Source organism: Eubalaena glacialis, chromosome 6 (genome assembly GCF_028564815.1).
Source record: "Eubalaena glacialis isolate mEubGla1 chromosome 6, mEubGla1.1.hap2.+ XY, whole genome shotgun sequence".
In the NCBI taxonomy this organism is placed as follows: Eukaryota; Metazoa; Chordata; class Mammalia; order Artiodactyla; family Balaenidae; genus Eubalaena; species Eubalaena glacialis.
In genome coordinates, this window is record NC_083721.1 from 85,581,119 (window position 1) to 85,598,425 (window position 17,307).

General features: G+C 33.9%; 1 protein-coding gene across 8 annotated transcripts in view; it reads right to left on the minus strand.

Moving 5' to 3' along the window:
* ATP11B (ATPase phospholipid transporting 11B (putative)) overlaps nt 1-17,307 on the minus strand; it is a 124,823-nt gene that overhangs the window by 33,846 nt on the left and 73,670 nt on the right. For 7 of the 8 annotated variants that reach the window (XM_061194446.1, XM_061194440.1, XM_061194441.1 and 4 more), the window contains 7 exons: nt 15,354-15,535; nt 13,658-13,861; nt 8,294-8,447; nt 6,360-6,462; nt 3,614-3,759; nt 2,358-2,417; nt 702-829 (listed from right to left, as the gene is read on the minus strand). In XM_061194446.1, coding sequence (XP_061050429.1) covers nt 702-829; nt 2,358-2,417; nt 3,614-3,759; nt 6,360-6,462; nt 8,294-8,447; nt 13,658-13,861; nt 15,354-15,535 — 977 coding nt within the window. The remainder of the gene's footprint in view (nt 1-701; nt 830-2,357; nt 2,418-3,613; nt 3,760-6,359; nt 6,463-8,293; nt 8,448-13,657; nt 13,862-15,353; nt 15,536-17,307) is intronic. The other variant, XM_061194447.1, reaches the window with a different exon arrangement.

Sequence of the window (17,307 nt, forward strand, 5' to 3'; positions counted from 1 at the left end):
GAGTCATCTGAGTTAGGTTCAGCACTGAGGCTCCTAAATCAGTTCTTGTCTATCAATAGCTATTATGAGAAGAACCATCTGTGCCAATCTTGGGTCAAGCCCAGTCCTAGATAACCTGGGAAATCAAGGTAAGTTACTGCCATTTCTGGATAACTGAATATCTCTGTAAGTGTAGAGGTCAAGTTAATGTGGGAACCATAAGCTGGTCCTGAGCTGACTCCACATATCTATGATTACTTGGTTCTGAGAAAGGAATAACCCAGGGGAGCTGGGAAGATTTAATGTCCTCAACTCTGCATTTTGCATCAATTACTACTCATAAATTTGGCAGTGCTAGAACATGAACTAATTTTTTAGGAACTCTAGAGACAACTAATTACTGAATAACTTCTTTTGTGCCCATGAAACAGAGTATTACTGGTTTACAACAGTAAGTGCAAATTACACAACTGCTCAATGCATTCCTAGGATGAAACTATTCATTCCTAAAAACATTGGAAAAAATCATTCAAATGTTCTCTTTAATGTTCAACAATTATAAACCATATGACAACTGAAGTACTTCCTTAGTAAAGCATTAACCACCAAGACAGTGCCTGATATACTTGCTTATTTTTAAGATACTTTCAAAAATTGGTAACTATGTAATGTACTATTTGCAGTAAGAAATGTATGGACATTTAATACTGGAGAACACTTACCGATAGAGAGTGGGCTTGTTCTGCAACACATGAGGGTCTATATGCTGTTCCAACAGACTATATATCAGAATAGGCAGGGATGTAAAACAAATATTGTATAAAGTCAGGTACACGCTGTCATACAATGTCTAGAAAGAGAAATTTGTAGGAATTTTGAGACCCTAAACTATGTATTACTATTATACTTATGCATGTAATTACAAAGAAGCATATTAAAAATGTAAAAATTACATATTTTCAAATTTACACAAAATCCACTTTAATAATTCCAACTTGTTTCTTATATGGACATAATGTTCCTAGATTTATAATCTTTGTGGAAACTGGAACATTTTGTTATGTCAAGTGATTCTGCTATTATAGTGAATTGGATGGATCTATATTTCAAGATACTCAAATTTGGTCACTGTGATGTAATTTTACACAATTCTCCTACATGCATCCTGGGCTTGTTATTATTCCCTTGATATGCTACACATATAGTTTTGCTTTCATGGCTTTGTCTTCCCATCTAAGTCCTACACTTCCTTTAATCCATGATCCATGAAACTTAAAAACACTGGCTCAAATTCCTGATGATAGCTGCTTCTACTAAAGTCATATGTGCTACTGTTGGTAATTAGTTGGTACTAATTGCTTAGCACTTTGCCTATTCTTCATATATTGCTTTTCTTAATATTGATACTGTCTCTCGAATTATACTATAAACTCCCCCAAAACCTAATCAAAATAGGTTAAGTCTCCTTGTCACATGCTCTTACAGCATTCTTTATTTCATCCAAGTAAGCAAACATTGTTACTGGCAATCAATGTCCAAGCAGGTATCTGAAATTTAGAGTTATAGGTTGTAAACAGAGGAGAAAACAGTGATTAAGGGTAGAAACAACTCATTAAAAAAACCTAAGAATAATACACTTGTCATTTCAATAAACTAGAATAAATGTCTTGATCAATTAGAGATGTGGAGTGTGGTATGTGAAAAGGGTGCTCAGGTAGTCAGAAGCAGTAGGTCCAAGTATGGTTTAGCTATGTGATCTACTTATCTCTATGGATTTCAATTTCCTTTTCTATGTGACATGTATACAACAAAAGACCCACCATGTGTTTATTATAGCTACTGCTAACCTATTACAGAGTTTTCCCTCTGGGCCTATAGCTTCAGAACCCTTTTCAATATAGCACTCCTGGAACCTCTATTAATTATTTACCTTCTGAGATGAAACCTGTATGTCATCCCTGGACTCAATCACTAATGTTTCTTCCAAATCTAAAAAAATTCTATGACTCAAAAAATAAATAATGAGGTAAACTTCCAATAATTATCTGGCCTAGCTTGATACGATTTTGCAGAAATACCACACATAAGTTGAAAAAAGTTCACAAAATTCTCTCATAAGCTATTAAGAGTTAATATCTATTTTTTTTAAAAAGCATCCAGAGTTAAAATATATTTTGGTATTAACACTTGCTTCAAACTGAAAATCAGAATAAAGAAATATTATGGATGTTATGCTAATTAAATACACTATTAGAAAAGTTTTGTCTAGTTATCTGTAGGACTAGGAAAAATGGAAAAAGTCCCTCCAAGTATCTACCAAAAACTGAACACACACACTTTACTCTAAAAGGATAAAACAAAAGATTCTATTTACTTACTTGTTGAGAAAACATACAGTAGAACTGATATAAAAACTGGGGTGTGATAAAGCACACATTCTGAAAAACAAGATTAAATGGAAAAAATTGAAATATTTAGGTCTAAAAGAGAAACAATTTCTAAAAATGGCTATTTAAAGAGTCCAAAAATATAGTATCAGTTGATATGGTAAGTAGATCTGCCCATAAGAACTTGTCCGTATAAAATGGGGAAATAGGATTCCCATTTTATTAAAAAATGTCTAAAAGTAGTCTAGGCAGCATTGCAAATGTCAGAAAGAAAACACCTCTGACTCCTATAATTGCCAAGCAATACCGTAATTTTGAATTTATAACCTACCAACTATTATTCAATACTTTTCATTTATAGTACAATAAGAAAGGTTTACTTAAACTTTAGGGCTAAAATTGCTTTAAAATGCAAAAATATTTAAAATACAACAAATGGAATGATCAAAACATCTTTCCATTTCAATAGCCTTATGTCACAGCAAAAGTTATAATAATAAGCTAGGAAAAAACTGCCACCATCATCTGTTAGCATTATGCAATCTACCTGTGTTCTTTCACTGGGTTGCAGCTATTAATTAATTATAGAAATATATGCAATATAGCACATTCTGATGTATTAAATGTCTTGGTACTCAGAGGCTCTTAACATGGATTCCACAGAACCCCATCTTTGCCCATAAGGGTCAAGAGATTAGGACAGTGTTTCAACGTAATTGGTTTCCTTGTAATCCTATGTATTTTATTTTATGCATCTAAAATCCCTATAATTTGTAATCTCAGAAAAGATTAAGAACCTCTGCTTGAAATCATCATATTGGAGTTAAAATTTATTACTGGTTCAGGACAAAATAACAATAAAGAAATCAAACTAATTGTGTTCTAATTTGCATAGAATAAAATATTAATTTTAAGTGTGAATTTTGATGTATTCTGATAAATTCATACAGCCATGTAACCACCACCATAATTAGGTTGAACTTTTCTGTCATGCAAAGTTCTCTCATATTCCTTTCTAGTCAATTCTATCACCTGCACCCTCGGCCTCAGGCAACCACTGATTTGCTTTCTGTGAGTACACATTAGATTTATTATAATAAAATAATAAAAGGATATTCCATAAACTGTTAGTTTTACTTACAGAGAAAAAAACTTTAAGAATACTTTGTATGGTAATAGCATTCCTTAAATTGAAACCTCAAATACTCTGTCAGAAATTGATTCTAAAATATATCCATGAAACTTACCTTATAAAAAAAATACTGTACAAGGGTAGCTATTCTAATATAATAAAAATGACCATGAACAAGAAGCAATTTGGAGAGAAATTTAAATCTAGCTATTGCATAGTCACTGTTCCTTGCAGCTTGTCTTCCTTCTTTACCCATGATTCCTGTAATAAAGGGGACAAAAAGGTAAGTTCATTGATAAATGATAAGTGTAATTTTTATGATATATCTGCAAATACCTTAATTAACTGTAGCAGTTGAACCTGGATTTAGGATCACTATATCCTAAAATATAGTAGACAACAGATTCCCAAAAGGTTGCTCCACTTAAATCAAATATGTAATTAACACAAAGCTGTAACTTATACCAGGCATGTAACATCAATTTTCAAAGAATCAGAATATAATAAAATTAATATAAAAATAATATTAAAAGTTCAGGAACTAAGAACATTTTTTAAAAATTCTAATGAAGAGAATGCTATAAAACAGCTTTGACTTCACTATTCCCAATGAACATGAAAAATATGCAAATTGAGTAATTTGAACCAAGCAAATATGATGTTTAATGGTCTTAAAACTTTCATGCATAAGTCAAACACAGTGTGCTTTTTAAAAGAAAAATGTACACTATTACTTGAAATCAGTACATAATTTTATCTGATAAACATGAGAACTTTTTTTCAGGTTACTATAATTCTTTAGGTTTCAGAAGTTATTGCCAAGTTTGTTTATTCAATATGGAAGCAGCTTCGAAAAAATTAGTTTTCAAAATTAAAATTTTTTACTTTTGTCATAAAAGGATCAAAAATGTTCCAAAATGTATAGGTAAAGACAATCACCTATATTCACAACTCCTAGAGAAAACCACTATTTTTGGTCTATATACTTTTAGAATTTTTCCTTATGCATATTTCATGTATGTGTATTTAACATATATTAAAAACGAGTGCATAAAGATGGGATTATTTGTTTTGTAATCTGCTTTTGTCACTTACTACATTATGGACATTGTTTATAACATATGTGTTTGTTAACATATTTATTTATTTTCTTAAAAGAAATTCCCGGATGCAAAATTGCTAGGTCAATAGGCACACATTTAAAATTGTTATACATAATAATGCAGGGTGTACCAATTTACATTCCCACTAACATCATATAAGGGCATCTGTTAATCTATACCTTTGTCAATTCCAGGTTTTATCAATCTTTGTAATTTTTGCCAATCTGATAAGCAATTTTAATTTATATTCTTTTGATTATTAGGGAGACATTTTTTTCATGCATTTAGTATTCTGTTTAGATTTCTCCTTTTGTGACAACTGATGGCTCACACCTTTCAACATATTTCTACTAGAATGTTTTCCTTATTCTCCTTAATTTGTTAAGACCTCACATATTAGGAAGATTAAGACTGTCATCTATTTTGTAAATATTCCTTACCAGTTTGTCTTTAAAATTTCTTTATGGGAAGTATTTACTTCTGCCACACATATTGATCTTTTTCCTTTTTAGTTCCTTGTTTTGTTTGGTTTTGTACCTAAAAGATCCTTCCATACCTCAAATAACAGGATTATTCATTAAAGTTTCCTATTATTTTTTATGGCCTTCAAAAATTATTTAAATCCTTAATCCATCTGGAATTTGTTTTGCTATAAGCAATGGAAAGGAACCCACTTCTTTTTTTCCAAAAAACTAACTAGTTATATCAGTATTTTTTAATCAAATAATTTGTTTCCCTACTTATCTGAAACATCTCCTTTGTTATATACTAAATTTCCAGATGTTTGAACTGATTCTGTTCACTGGTCTGGCTGTTATCATATTAGAATCAAACTGTTATAAATACTGTAGCTTTTTATGCTCTAACATATGGTATAGGAAGTTATCATCAACTTATTACGAAGATTTCTGGGAAACAGTATACACACTAGAAAGAAAATGAAATTTTCAAAATGAAGAGTTAATAATCCCAAAGAGGAAGGAGTTGATTTGAGAGATACACTGGAAATATTAGACCCAATAACTACTCATCACATAGGCAATTCCAGTGCAAGGACTATCCTCTTTTCTAACTCTAAAATTTTATCCTTCAGCAAAAAACCCATAGTCTTCTCTTTTCCTTCCTCAATAAAATTATTGAGGAAGATAGGTCAGAATATGGTTTAAATAGGAAATGACTGATAATTTAGACATAATAAAATGATTTTAGTATTCTGAATCTAATAAAAATTTTAGGCAAAAATAGAAAAGAAATCAGAATGGTTATTAAATAAGAAAGTTATTTGAAATTTTATAATTATATTATAGTTTGGTGTAATTTCCTGTCTCTAAAATAAGTCACAGAATCTTTGATGAATAAAGTAAATAATAATAACATTCTAAAATGAGAATTTAAAACCATGAGGGTAACTATGTAATTCACAAATTTAGAGTTTTAAAATGATAAAATAATGTGTAAAAGTACTTTAAAAGGTACAAAACGGCAAGTAAAAATAAAGTTACTTTATTGGGAAGGAGAATTGGCAAAGATAAAATTCACTAATGTGGTATTTATTTCCTTGAAAATTTGGAAGTAAAATATCCTAAATATTGGGCTTAATTATAATAGCTTTCTGATGGAAATACACTGTGATATATTACCCTGCTGCATTTAGTTTTCATTCATATATTTGATATTGTGCTTTAGTCTACAAAAGGAAAATTCAAAATCACCAAATGATTAAACCAACTTTAAAAGTTCAAGAAAAAAATCAGTCACCTATGCCAACATGTGCTTCTTGTATCATGCTTACATCATTAGCACCATCGCCAACAGCCAATGTTATAGGCTTCTCAGGTGAGATTTTTATCAGTCTTATTACCTGAAAGACATACAACTAATTAGTTATGATAAAATTTAAACCTTCGTGTATTTATATAAAGTCATTTATCTGAAATGATCTGTTGTAAGAAAAGTAGAGCAATGAAAAAAGTTTTTATATTAGACGATAATAGGCACCAAGGTTCACTTTTTGAGGCATGTCTCCATTAAGATGTTAGGAATGTCTTTCAGAAATGACACAGCAAAACAGAGTACTAGCTTTGGATTTTATGATGGTATGTAAGAATCTTTTAAACACAGTTTAAATTTGTAAAAAGCTTAATAATAATTGTGTAAAAAAATAATTACAATTAATTGAACTTTGTCAGGCAATTTTTTTTCTTTCTCAAGAAATTATTCTTTTCATTTGATACAGGGGAAAGATAATTATTTTCTCCTGTAATAAAATTTTTAAAAATTTATAAAGCAATCAAAATTAAATTCAATAAAATCAAAAGAAAGGTTTCTTTGGAATACTTGAATATACTTTATAAAAGTATAAAAGTATAAAAGAATCTAGGAGGACTTCCCTGGTGGCACACTGGTTAAGAATCCGCCTTCCAATGCAGGGGATGCAGGTTCGATCCCTGGTCAGGAACTAGATCCCACATGCATGCTGCAACTAAGAGTTAGCATGCAACAACTAAGGAGCCTGCTGGCTGCAATCAAGGAGCCCACCCGCTGCAACCAAGAAAAAAAAAAAGAATCTAAGGCATTAGCTCTGTTTGGTCTCAAGTTTTAGTCTCCATAGACTGGGGGGAGTACATGGGTTATAATAATAATAAAATAGGCACTGTAAAAAAAAATCCATGAAGCCAAAAAAACTGGATGTAAAATTTTTTAGATCTATATGTGAAAAAATGTGTTTAGATGTGCATTTCAAAGGGTATCCTTGTGAAGATTACAGTTGTAAAAATATTTGTATAGGCTATCACTTGAATCATAGTTAGCTGAACTTTAAATATTTCCTGTATATAGCTTCATATCAGAATTAATTGGCTTTTCAACTTTTTACTGAAGTTCTATTTATCACTTAACAGCTATCTTTAACAAAGAGAATTATCACTTCGTAAGAATGCAAGAATAAGCACAGATCAACAGAACCACCTGGAGGTGCAGATGAACTGAAGTCTTATAGGCTCCCTCACCAGTTAAGTAACTAACTTGTGAGACTTTAGTTATCACAGTTCAAATTTATGTCTCAGGAAAATCACAAACTGCTACCTACCACGTGGTCATTTCTAGGTCACAATGATCTATTTCTAGGTCATTATGAATAGTTGAAACTTCAATATTCACTGTGAAATTTCCAAAGGCCTAATGTACATGGTTAAAATTCATATTATGAGAAGTGACTGACCCCTAGTAAGATACATATACTGCATACCACCAAATGGAACTAGATGAGGCATTAACGTTAAAGAATACTTTTTTTTTTTTTTAATTAATTTTATTTTTGGCTGCTTTGGGTCTTTGTTGCATGTGGGCTTTCTCTAGTTGCGGCAAGCGGGGGCTACTCTTCCTCGTGGTGCGCGGGCTTCTCATTGCGGTGGCTTCTCTTGTTGCGGAGCACGGGCTCTAGGCACACGGGCTTCATTAGTTGTGGCACATGGGCTCAGTAGTTGTGGCTCGCGGGCTCTAGAGTGCAGGCTCAGTAGTTGTGGCACACGGGCTTAGTTGCTCCACGGCATGTGAGATCTTCCTGGACCAAGGCTCGAACCCGTGTCCCCTGCATTGGCAGGCGGATTCTTAACCACTGCGCCACCAGGGAAGTCCCAAGAATACTTTTAAATCTAAATATCTTTATGGGACTTGTTATGACATAAACATACCTTTGCTTTCTGCAGTGGTGCCATACGACAGCACATTACAGCTGAACAATTTTTACAAACTTCCATAAATAGTTTTTCATGCTCCCTGAGTGCAAGAGACAGACTGGTCCCATCCACCACCAGACCATGCTGAATCACATGGTCCTCTGTAATTCTAAAAAAGAAAATAATTATATCCTCTGTAAGACACTTTAAAGCCATATTATTCAGACTCATCTAGTAAACAAAAGCTTCTTACTGAAAGATGGATCATTTACTCACAGACTTCACTATTACAAAACTGGCATGTCAGGGAACAAACTGAGTTCTATCACTTGAAAGTTAAGATTAAGCAGAACTGAGAGTGACTGATATGATGAGTAAAACAGATGATATTCATTTTTACAATGAATTGGTATATACACGCAGTAACTATATTTTCTAAAATGTGAACTGTAACACATAATCTGAGGATATTCTCCCAAACTGTGAGTATGAAAAGTCTTACAAAAATAAAAAAGTTACTAGTTATACATTTAGCAAATCCTAATTTTAAAAAACTAAATGAAATCAAGAATGTTCAGGAAAATTTACAAGCTAGATTCACCATAGGAAGGAAAGGAATGAAGGAATCATAACTGTCTCTTGATATTTAACCCTACAATGGACTGTAATGCCACGTATTACGACAGTGGAACATTGATAACACCCCCCTTGTGGGCATACACTATACCGAGGACTACTCCAAAGCATGACCTAATTACTGGCAGCTGGGCAAACTACTTGTGACAAGAAAGAGGTAAGAAGAAGAAGAAAAACAAAAAGAAAGATAAGAAGCTTGCATCAGTATGTAAATCAGCTGTATTATTGAGCACACTATTTTGTTCAACTGCTTTACCCAGCTCCTCCTTTGGTAATAAGAGTTTCTCGTTGAAAGAAGCAGTGTATGTATATACAGATTTACATTCTGAAGCAAGCTTCTTATGCTGCTAAAGGCCAGCACTCAAAGTTGCATTGCACTAAATCCACCAAAAGGAAAATACTATATTCACCACTGGGTTCACAGTATAGCAAGATTGCTACTGAGAAACATCCATACATTTTCAATTATTTTTTCAGCTTTATTGAGATATGATTAACATATAACATATGTAAGTTTAAGGTGTGCAACATGATGATTTGATACACATATATACTGCAAAAATGACTACCACAATAAGGTTAGTTAACACCTCCATCCTTTCACATACTTTTTTGTGTGTGGTGATAACATTTAAGATCTACTTTCTTTACAACTTTCAAATATATACTATAGTACTGTTAATTACAGTCACCATGCTGTACATTAGATCCCCAGAACTTATTCATCTTATATATAAGCTTATATATAAGTTTGTACCCTGTGAATATCATCTCCCCATTTCCCCCACACCCCAGCTCTTGGCAACCACCCTTCTACCACTGGCTTTTTAAAATTCCACATATAAGTATTTGTTTCTCTCTGACTTATTTTACTCAGCATAATGCCCTCAAGGTCCATCCATGTTATCACAAAAAGCAAGATTTCCTTTTTTTTTATGGTTGAATAATATTCCTTTGTGTGTGTGTATACACACACACACATCACATTTTCTTTATCCATACACACATCAATGGACATTTAGGTTGTTTCCATTCTTGGCTATTGTGAATAATGCTGCAATGAACATGGGAGTGTGGATATCTCTGAGATAGAGATTTCATTTCCTTTGGATAAATACGCAGGAGTGGAATTGCTGGATCATATGGTAGTTCTATTTAAAATTTTTTCCATACTGCTTTCCATAGTGGTTGTACCCTCAATTTTTAAATGACAAGTGAGGAGACTATTAAATGAGCAACAAGCTATAAAAACTAAACAAATACTGTAATTTTTTGTCTTCTAGTACTTAAATCTTTTCTGTAAGTTAAAATGATGTCTTTCATAGTATGCCTAACAACTACTGTGTTGCACTACAACTAATAAGTGGTAAACAATTAACATTCACAACATAAAATTTAAAAAATGTATATTTCTTTTAATAATTCTCCAATATCCAAAATCAGCACCTAAACTATTCTTCCTCCCTGTTTGCTGAACTTATTTAGCAGCCTCTGCTGCCTCCAATGCATTCAGCATGAGCACCACCTGAGTACATGGCCTCATAAGGAGTAGTAGCAGCCAAGAGTAGGAGAGATCAGATCAGTTTTCCTTGGCAACCTTCCCACGGCATACTAACTTAGGTTTTCCTCTGGACAGGTTTCATAAATCACCGTACTATCTCACAATCCATGGGGTGACATTTATGCAGTATGGAAAACCAGCTCACAGTTCTGGTACACAGTAAGGTAGCATCTGCTTATTTCTGTAGTCTCATGTCTCAATACTTCCCACATCCTCTCCCATCTATTCCATTCTCTGGCCATACTTAACTACTATCAATTCCTTGAATGAATCTCTCAGCTCTGGGAATTTGCATACATTGCCCCCTTTGCTTCTTGGTGTTACTCTCTGACCAGTTTACATTTCATCGCTGGAAACAACACAGTCGTGAGTTCTAATGTAGAGCAAGAGCTTAGCCTAGGCTAAGCTCAGGCTAAGCGTCCCTCTTCTGTCTACCCACAGCTCTCTATTCTTGCCTCAGTTACAATTCAGTTGTGATAGATCTATGACAATATATTTATTTGTTTTTCCTACACATTGTAAGTATTCTGGGAATAAACAATACACCTTATGTGACTCTGTTCCAACTGCCTAGGTAAGAGACAATCATTATATGTTTGTGAAGGACTGGATATATACACTAAAGCTTTCAAAGGTATGGAATTCTTTTGCTATACCCAAGATTTTTAGAATAGATACTTCCTGAAAGTCTGTAAATCAAAATCCTATTGACTTACACGGTTAACTCAGAAATGCACTCCAGGAATTCCCTGGCAGTCCAGTGGTTAGGACTCTGTGCTCTCACTGCTGAGGGCCCAGGTTCAATCTCTGGTCGGGGAGCTAACATCCCACAAGCCTCATGGCATGGCCAAAGGAAAAAAAGAAAAGAAAACGTACTCCACCAAAAAGATGGTATAAAACACAAGTTTCACACAGCAAGCCTAAAATTCATTTTAAGGTATAACCTTCACTTTATAATACAGCTTTTGTACAAAAAGGGAAATGAACAATACCCATGATCTTAACAGACTCACTAAAAGCACATATATAGAAGACTTAAAAAAAATTCTAAAATACAAGTAATAATTATCTTTAGATGGCTGTATTATGTTATTAACCATCATATCTTCTTTACCATTTTCAGTATTTTTTAAATGAACATTTATTATTTTTAAAATCAGGACTAATATTTAAGAAGTAAATGATTCTGAGCAAATAGTTTGTATGTTTTAGGGAGTTCTTGACATTATGATACTTAAATGTTTAAGCAATCACAATAGTGTTGGCAGTGCTCCAAAACTGTAGTATAATTACCTAGATCAATCACCTTTTTGAGCTCAAGCAAAGACCCTTCTGAGAGCTGTACTGTCTCTTTAAAACATTCCTTAAGTAAGTTTTTCTCTGATGAAATCTAGAGTTTAGTATCACATCAATCCCTGCATAACAAATGTAAATCAAGCACTGAATGTACATTGACAACTGTGGCACTGTCTTTTCATATTTGTTTTTCTGCATTAATATCACAAGACTGCAAAGACAGTTACCTGTAGAATATCTTAGATGGCTACATACAAGCAACCCTGATGCTTACACTGAAGCACTCCTAATTTACTGTAAAAACAACTGACTGTGTTAAATGGGGGCTCCTAAATAAAGTTGATCTACCTAAAAAAGCAGATTTAGAGAAAAAGAGAACGCATTAAGAGCATAAATACCTATGAAATTATCTTTGAACAGTAAAATGCAGATTAATTTCCCTGTTTAGTCATGTGAACCTCATCAGTGGTTGGCAAATGTTTTCTGTAAAGCGTTAGAAGTAAACATTTTGATGTTAAGTTTTGTGGGCCATGAGGCTAAATTGAGGATATTATGTAGGTACTTATGCTACAAAAGAGGAAACAAATTTTGACAAAAAAAATTTTAAGTAAAAAGTATAGTAATTAGGGCCTCTCTCGCCTTCTGAGATGGCCCACACTCTTGTCTGTGGAGTGTTTCTCCCTAAATAAATCCACTTCTTATCTATCACTTTGTCTCTCACTGAATTCTTTCTGTGATGAGACATCAAGAACCTGAGCTTCGTTAAGTCCTGAGGCCAGTCTTTGAGTTCTGCCGGAACTAAGGCCCGCACCCAGGTGGAGGATGGAATGATGATGTTGACCCACATGACTTCAATCAACTAAAGCTTGGACTCTATCAATCGTGGCCCCAATTCTATGCTGAATTCTCCTCTGCTCAAGCCCCTTCATGAATATGCATGTACCCTTAACTTAAAACTTCCCCAAGTTTGCTGTTTGGGGGAGACACTATTCTAGGAAGGATCCCCAGTGTTCTCCTTACTTGCTGCAAGGAATAAATCTTTCCTTTTCCTGAAAAAAAAAAAATTAAGTATAATTTTTAAAATAATAGAAGTCTACTAATGAGGAGAACAGAAACCTTTTTTTTTTGCAGGGTGAAGAACCCCAATTAATTTTGATTAATTGGGGTTCAAAGTTCATGTTTCCTATCATCAAAATCAATTGCACATGTCCATCTGTTAATGCTGATCTGTAATGAGATTTTACATTTTATTGCAAAAGAACCATCTGTAATGAGATTTTGTATTTCATTGATTATCTTTTCAAACAGGCAGTATATTAAAGCATATTATCACTGAATAATAAACACAATGCTTTGCCACCTAATTTGATAATAATCAACACTCCACTATGTTTTAAGAGTGTGATATTAAAAGTCCATTTTTCTTTTCATGCTTGGACATGATGGTTAAATACTGATAATAAAAATATACTAAAATGTCATATGGCAAAATGTGTGGCACAGAAAACATTAACAAGTTATAATTGTGTCACTGTGATTTGTAGTATATCAAGCAGCAGTGAGAAATGATAAAAGTGCTTTATAAGGTCTCTGTCCCAATTACTCAACTGCGCTGTTATAGTGCAAAAGCCTTCACTGATGATATGTAAATGAACAAATGTGGCTCTGTTCCAATAAAGCTTTATTTACAGACACCAAACTTTTAATTTCATGTAATTTTCACACCATGAAATATTACTCTTCTTTGACTTCTTTTTCATCCATTAAAAAATGTAAAAATTATTTTGAGCTCATGGGCTGTAAAAAAGGCAGTGGGCCGTATTTGGGCCCATGGGCCATAGCTTGCTGGTCCCTGAACTCCATGATCCAGATAATTATATTCTTACCTTCTGGCAAGCTGCCTCAACTTTTCAGCACATTCACTGTCTGACGTCTGGTTTGTAAGTTCAAGGATGTTCATGGTTCTGTGAAAATGTCCACATGACAAACTCACACTAACAGCTGTTTCATGTTTATCTCCAGTAAGTACCCATACTTTGATACCAGCCATTCTCAATGCTTCAATAGTTTCTCGAACTTTATCTTGTAGTCTGAAAATAAAAGAAACAAAATTAGTAGTAGAGAACACTGTTTTGACTGTATTTTAAGTATAAACCACAAAGTACAAATAAGGTAATTCCGAACTCCTTAACCTAGGAATGTTATAGTATAGTAATATAACTGAATTTTTTTTCCATTAGGGAAAAAATAGGAATAACCAAATTAGTGACCACCTGGCTAATATAAAATCTACAACTGTGTGCTAACACATGTTTGTCACAATGGGCATTCCAGAGTTGTGAGGCATTTTAGGTGACAGATACTAAATGATCGCCTGGGTCAATACTGCCTTAATGAGAACATTTGTGCATTCTCACAATTGTAAGATTTCCTTCCCTTCATTTTGGTTACTGATAATACTACTGTAAATGTATTTGGTTTTTTGAAGCTCACAGGGTATTGATATGTTGGAGCACTATGTAAACTTAAATGTAAAATCTACAACTTCATATTTTAAGAGTGTATCTTCAAAGTTGATTTTTATAGAACCAACTAACTATATAGTCTTCATAAACTCATTTTCTTAGAAAGTCTTAAATTTCAAATTAGAAGATTTTCTCCTTTTTTGGCAAGAAAATCTTTTACCTCATTAGTTCAAAAATCAGACTGTGGACAATAATGGTCTACATATAACCTCAGGGAGTCTCAGAAATCTCATGAGGACAACTGAAAAGTAAATGAAACCCTAGATTTTAAAAAATGCAAGCACCTTTAGATCTAGGGGGTAGAGAAAAACATAACAATAGGCTTAATTTGTAGAATTCAATTTAATTCAAGAAACTGTGAAACACACATGGAGAGAGATGCTGGGAACAAAGGCAAAGAATAAGTAGACCTCAAGGAATTCACAGGCTAACAGAGGAGAAAGTCTTCAAACAAATAATATATTGCCACAAGGACAACAACAGAACTACTTACAAAACATGGAGGCTTTCCAAAGAAGAGAATTTTTAATACTATTAGGGGTTAGGAAAGGTCTTCCTGGAGTGGGGGTGATATATGAACTATGGTTTATGAATAGGTATTCACAGATGGATAAGGGAAGAATGATCCAGGCAGAAAGCACAGCCTTGCCAACGAAAAAAGGCACAAAATAGAACACTTTTAACTACAGTTGTTGTTCAGAGAACTAGACAGTTTGGTACGGTTGAAATGTAAAGTCGAGGGGGGTAGTGGTAAGAGGTGAGGCTGGAGAATTAAGCAGGAGCTTAAAATCTTTGTATGGAACACTGAGGAATAGTCTAAAAACTCAGGACTACAGGCAAAACTATACATGGCTGGATTCTTTCAACTATTTCACATAGCTGGCTAGAACAAAAATTATATATATGGACTGGGAAAAATTAAGGCTTTAATTCTCTATTTTGATTTTAAATATATTAAGTATAAAATGTTAAATAGAATTTGTTATAAATTAGAAACACTTGGCTAGAAAAATTCTTATGAGAGAAAAATGATATTGCCTATTTGTCTGATACTTACTTGTCTTCTACTGCTGTAGCTCCCAGTAATATCAGGTCTTTCTCTATGAACTGGAAGACATCTGCCAGTTTCTCTTCCCGTTGCTGCAAGGCAGTCCTGGCTTCAAATAAACGTCTTTCTATTTCCTCATACTCTTTAGGTGTAAACTCTCTATAGGCCATACACAGAGTTCTTAGCCCTTTCTAAAATAGGAAAATTAAAGACAAAAATTGAACAAAAATAACTAATGGGGAATTAAGAAGTCATTGAAATAAACTGAGGACCCTGTTACCAAAATTCAATTATAAATAATTTAAAAAGTACTATCATCTAAAGATAGGAAATAAACTGTCACAAAACCCTAGTCATCTGAGTTATGGGACACATATTATCATAGCTCTTACAATTTCTGATGAGTTCTTAAACAGTTGCTCAAAATAATTAAGGTCATTGAATTGTAGAACATTATAGAGCCTAGACAGGATCATAAAGACGATCTACCTGTGATTTTAAATATGTTTTACCAGGAAAGCCAAAAAGTTCTATAATGGTACCTTTAGGATTGTCAAGAGAGAGGCAGCCCCAGGTTCTTCTCTCCTGTTTTAACCACTACAACTCCACTTTTATCTACTTTATTTTTTTTAGACAATTTTTTTTTAAAGTCTTTATTGAATTTGTTACAATATGGCTTCTGTTTTATGTGTTTTTTTGGTTTTTTGGCCGCGAGGCATGTGGGATCTTCCCGACCAGGGATTGAACCTGCATTGGAAGGTGAAGTCTTAACCACTGGACTGCCAGGGAAGTCCCCACTTTTATCTACTTTAAAATAATTTTTTTTTAAGCAAAGGGGACTATAATTTCCTGAGGGTTCATGATATGACAAATTCACATTTCAAATAAAGAAGCCTGTAAAGTGGTCATTATCAACCAACCAATACTTTCTAGAGCCACTGAATGAATGATTTTAAATTGTATACCTTCACTGGTGAATTGGAATTTCACGAAACTTAGGAATATATATTTGATTATCTGATTCTACCAGGTGTAAACTTTTCCTATGGTGTTAATATTTGAAAGTTGGTATCTAAATCTGAAAGCTTACAAAAGTTCTTTTTCTTGCAATACATTTTCCTCAGAGAAACCCAAAATAAATGTTCTAATAGTAGGACTCAGAAAGGGAAGGTTTTAAAATACTATATGACACTACTTAGCAGATTTCTAAATGTTGTCATGCCTTGATTTACAAATGACCTACACCTGTTTCTCTTAAATAACAGTTAAGAGACTATGAGAGTTACTAAATTAATTCATTCTACAACAAACATTTATTGAGTGCCAACTACGTTCCAGCATTTTTCTGGATTAAAATGACAGAAAAGTAGAATAGAACTTCCCTGGTGGTGCAGTGGTTAAGAATCTGCCTGCCAATGCAGGGGACACGGGTTCGATCCCTGGTCCAGGAAGATCCCACATGCCGCAGAGCAACTAAGCCCGTGCGCCACAACTACTGATCCCGTGTTCCGCAACTACTGAGACCACATGTTGCAACTACTGAAGCCTGCATGCCTAGAGCCGGTGCTCCGCAACAAGAGAAGCCACTGCAACAAGAATCCCATGCACCGCAATGAAGAGTGGCCCCCGCTGGCCGCAACTAGAGAAAGCCCACACGCAGCGAGGATCCACCGTAGTCCCTGCCCCGCCCGCCCAAAAAAAGTAGAACAATGCCTTTGTTCTTATGGATATTACAGCGTGGTAGATGAACTAGACCATAAACAAATAGAAAGTAATGGGAGAAAAGAAACCGTAAGTAAGTAAAAGAGGCAGGTGGGCAGCATTTATAGAAATGCAGAAATGAGAGATCATGAGGCTCTTAGACTGAGACAGAGCTGCTTAATAAGTTTCCTCTTCACATGAATTGTGGCACTTTGTTTTTGTAAGATTTTCCTACATTCTTTTATTAAGAGGGACATAATTC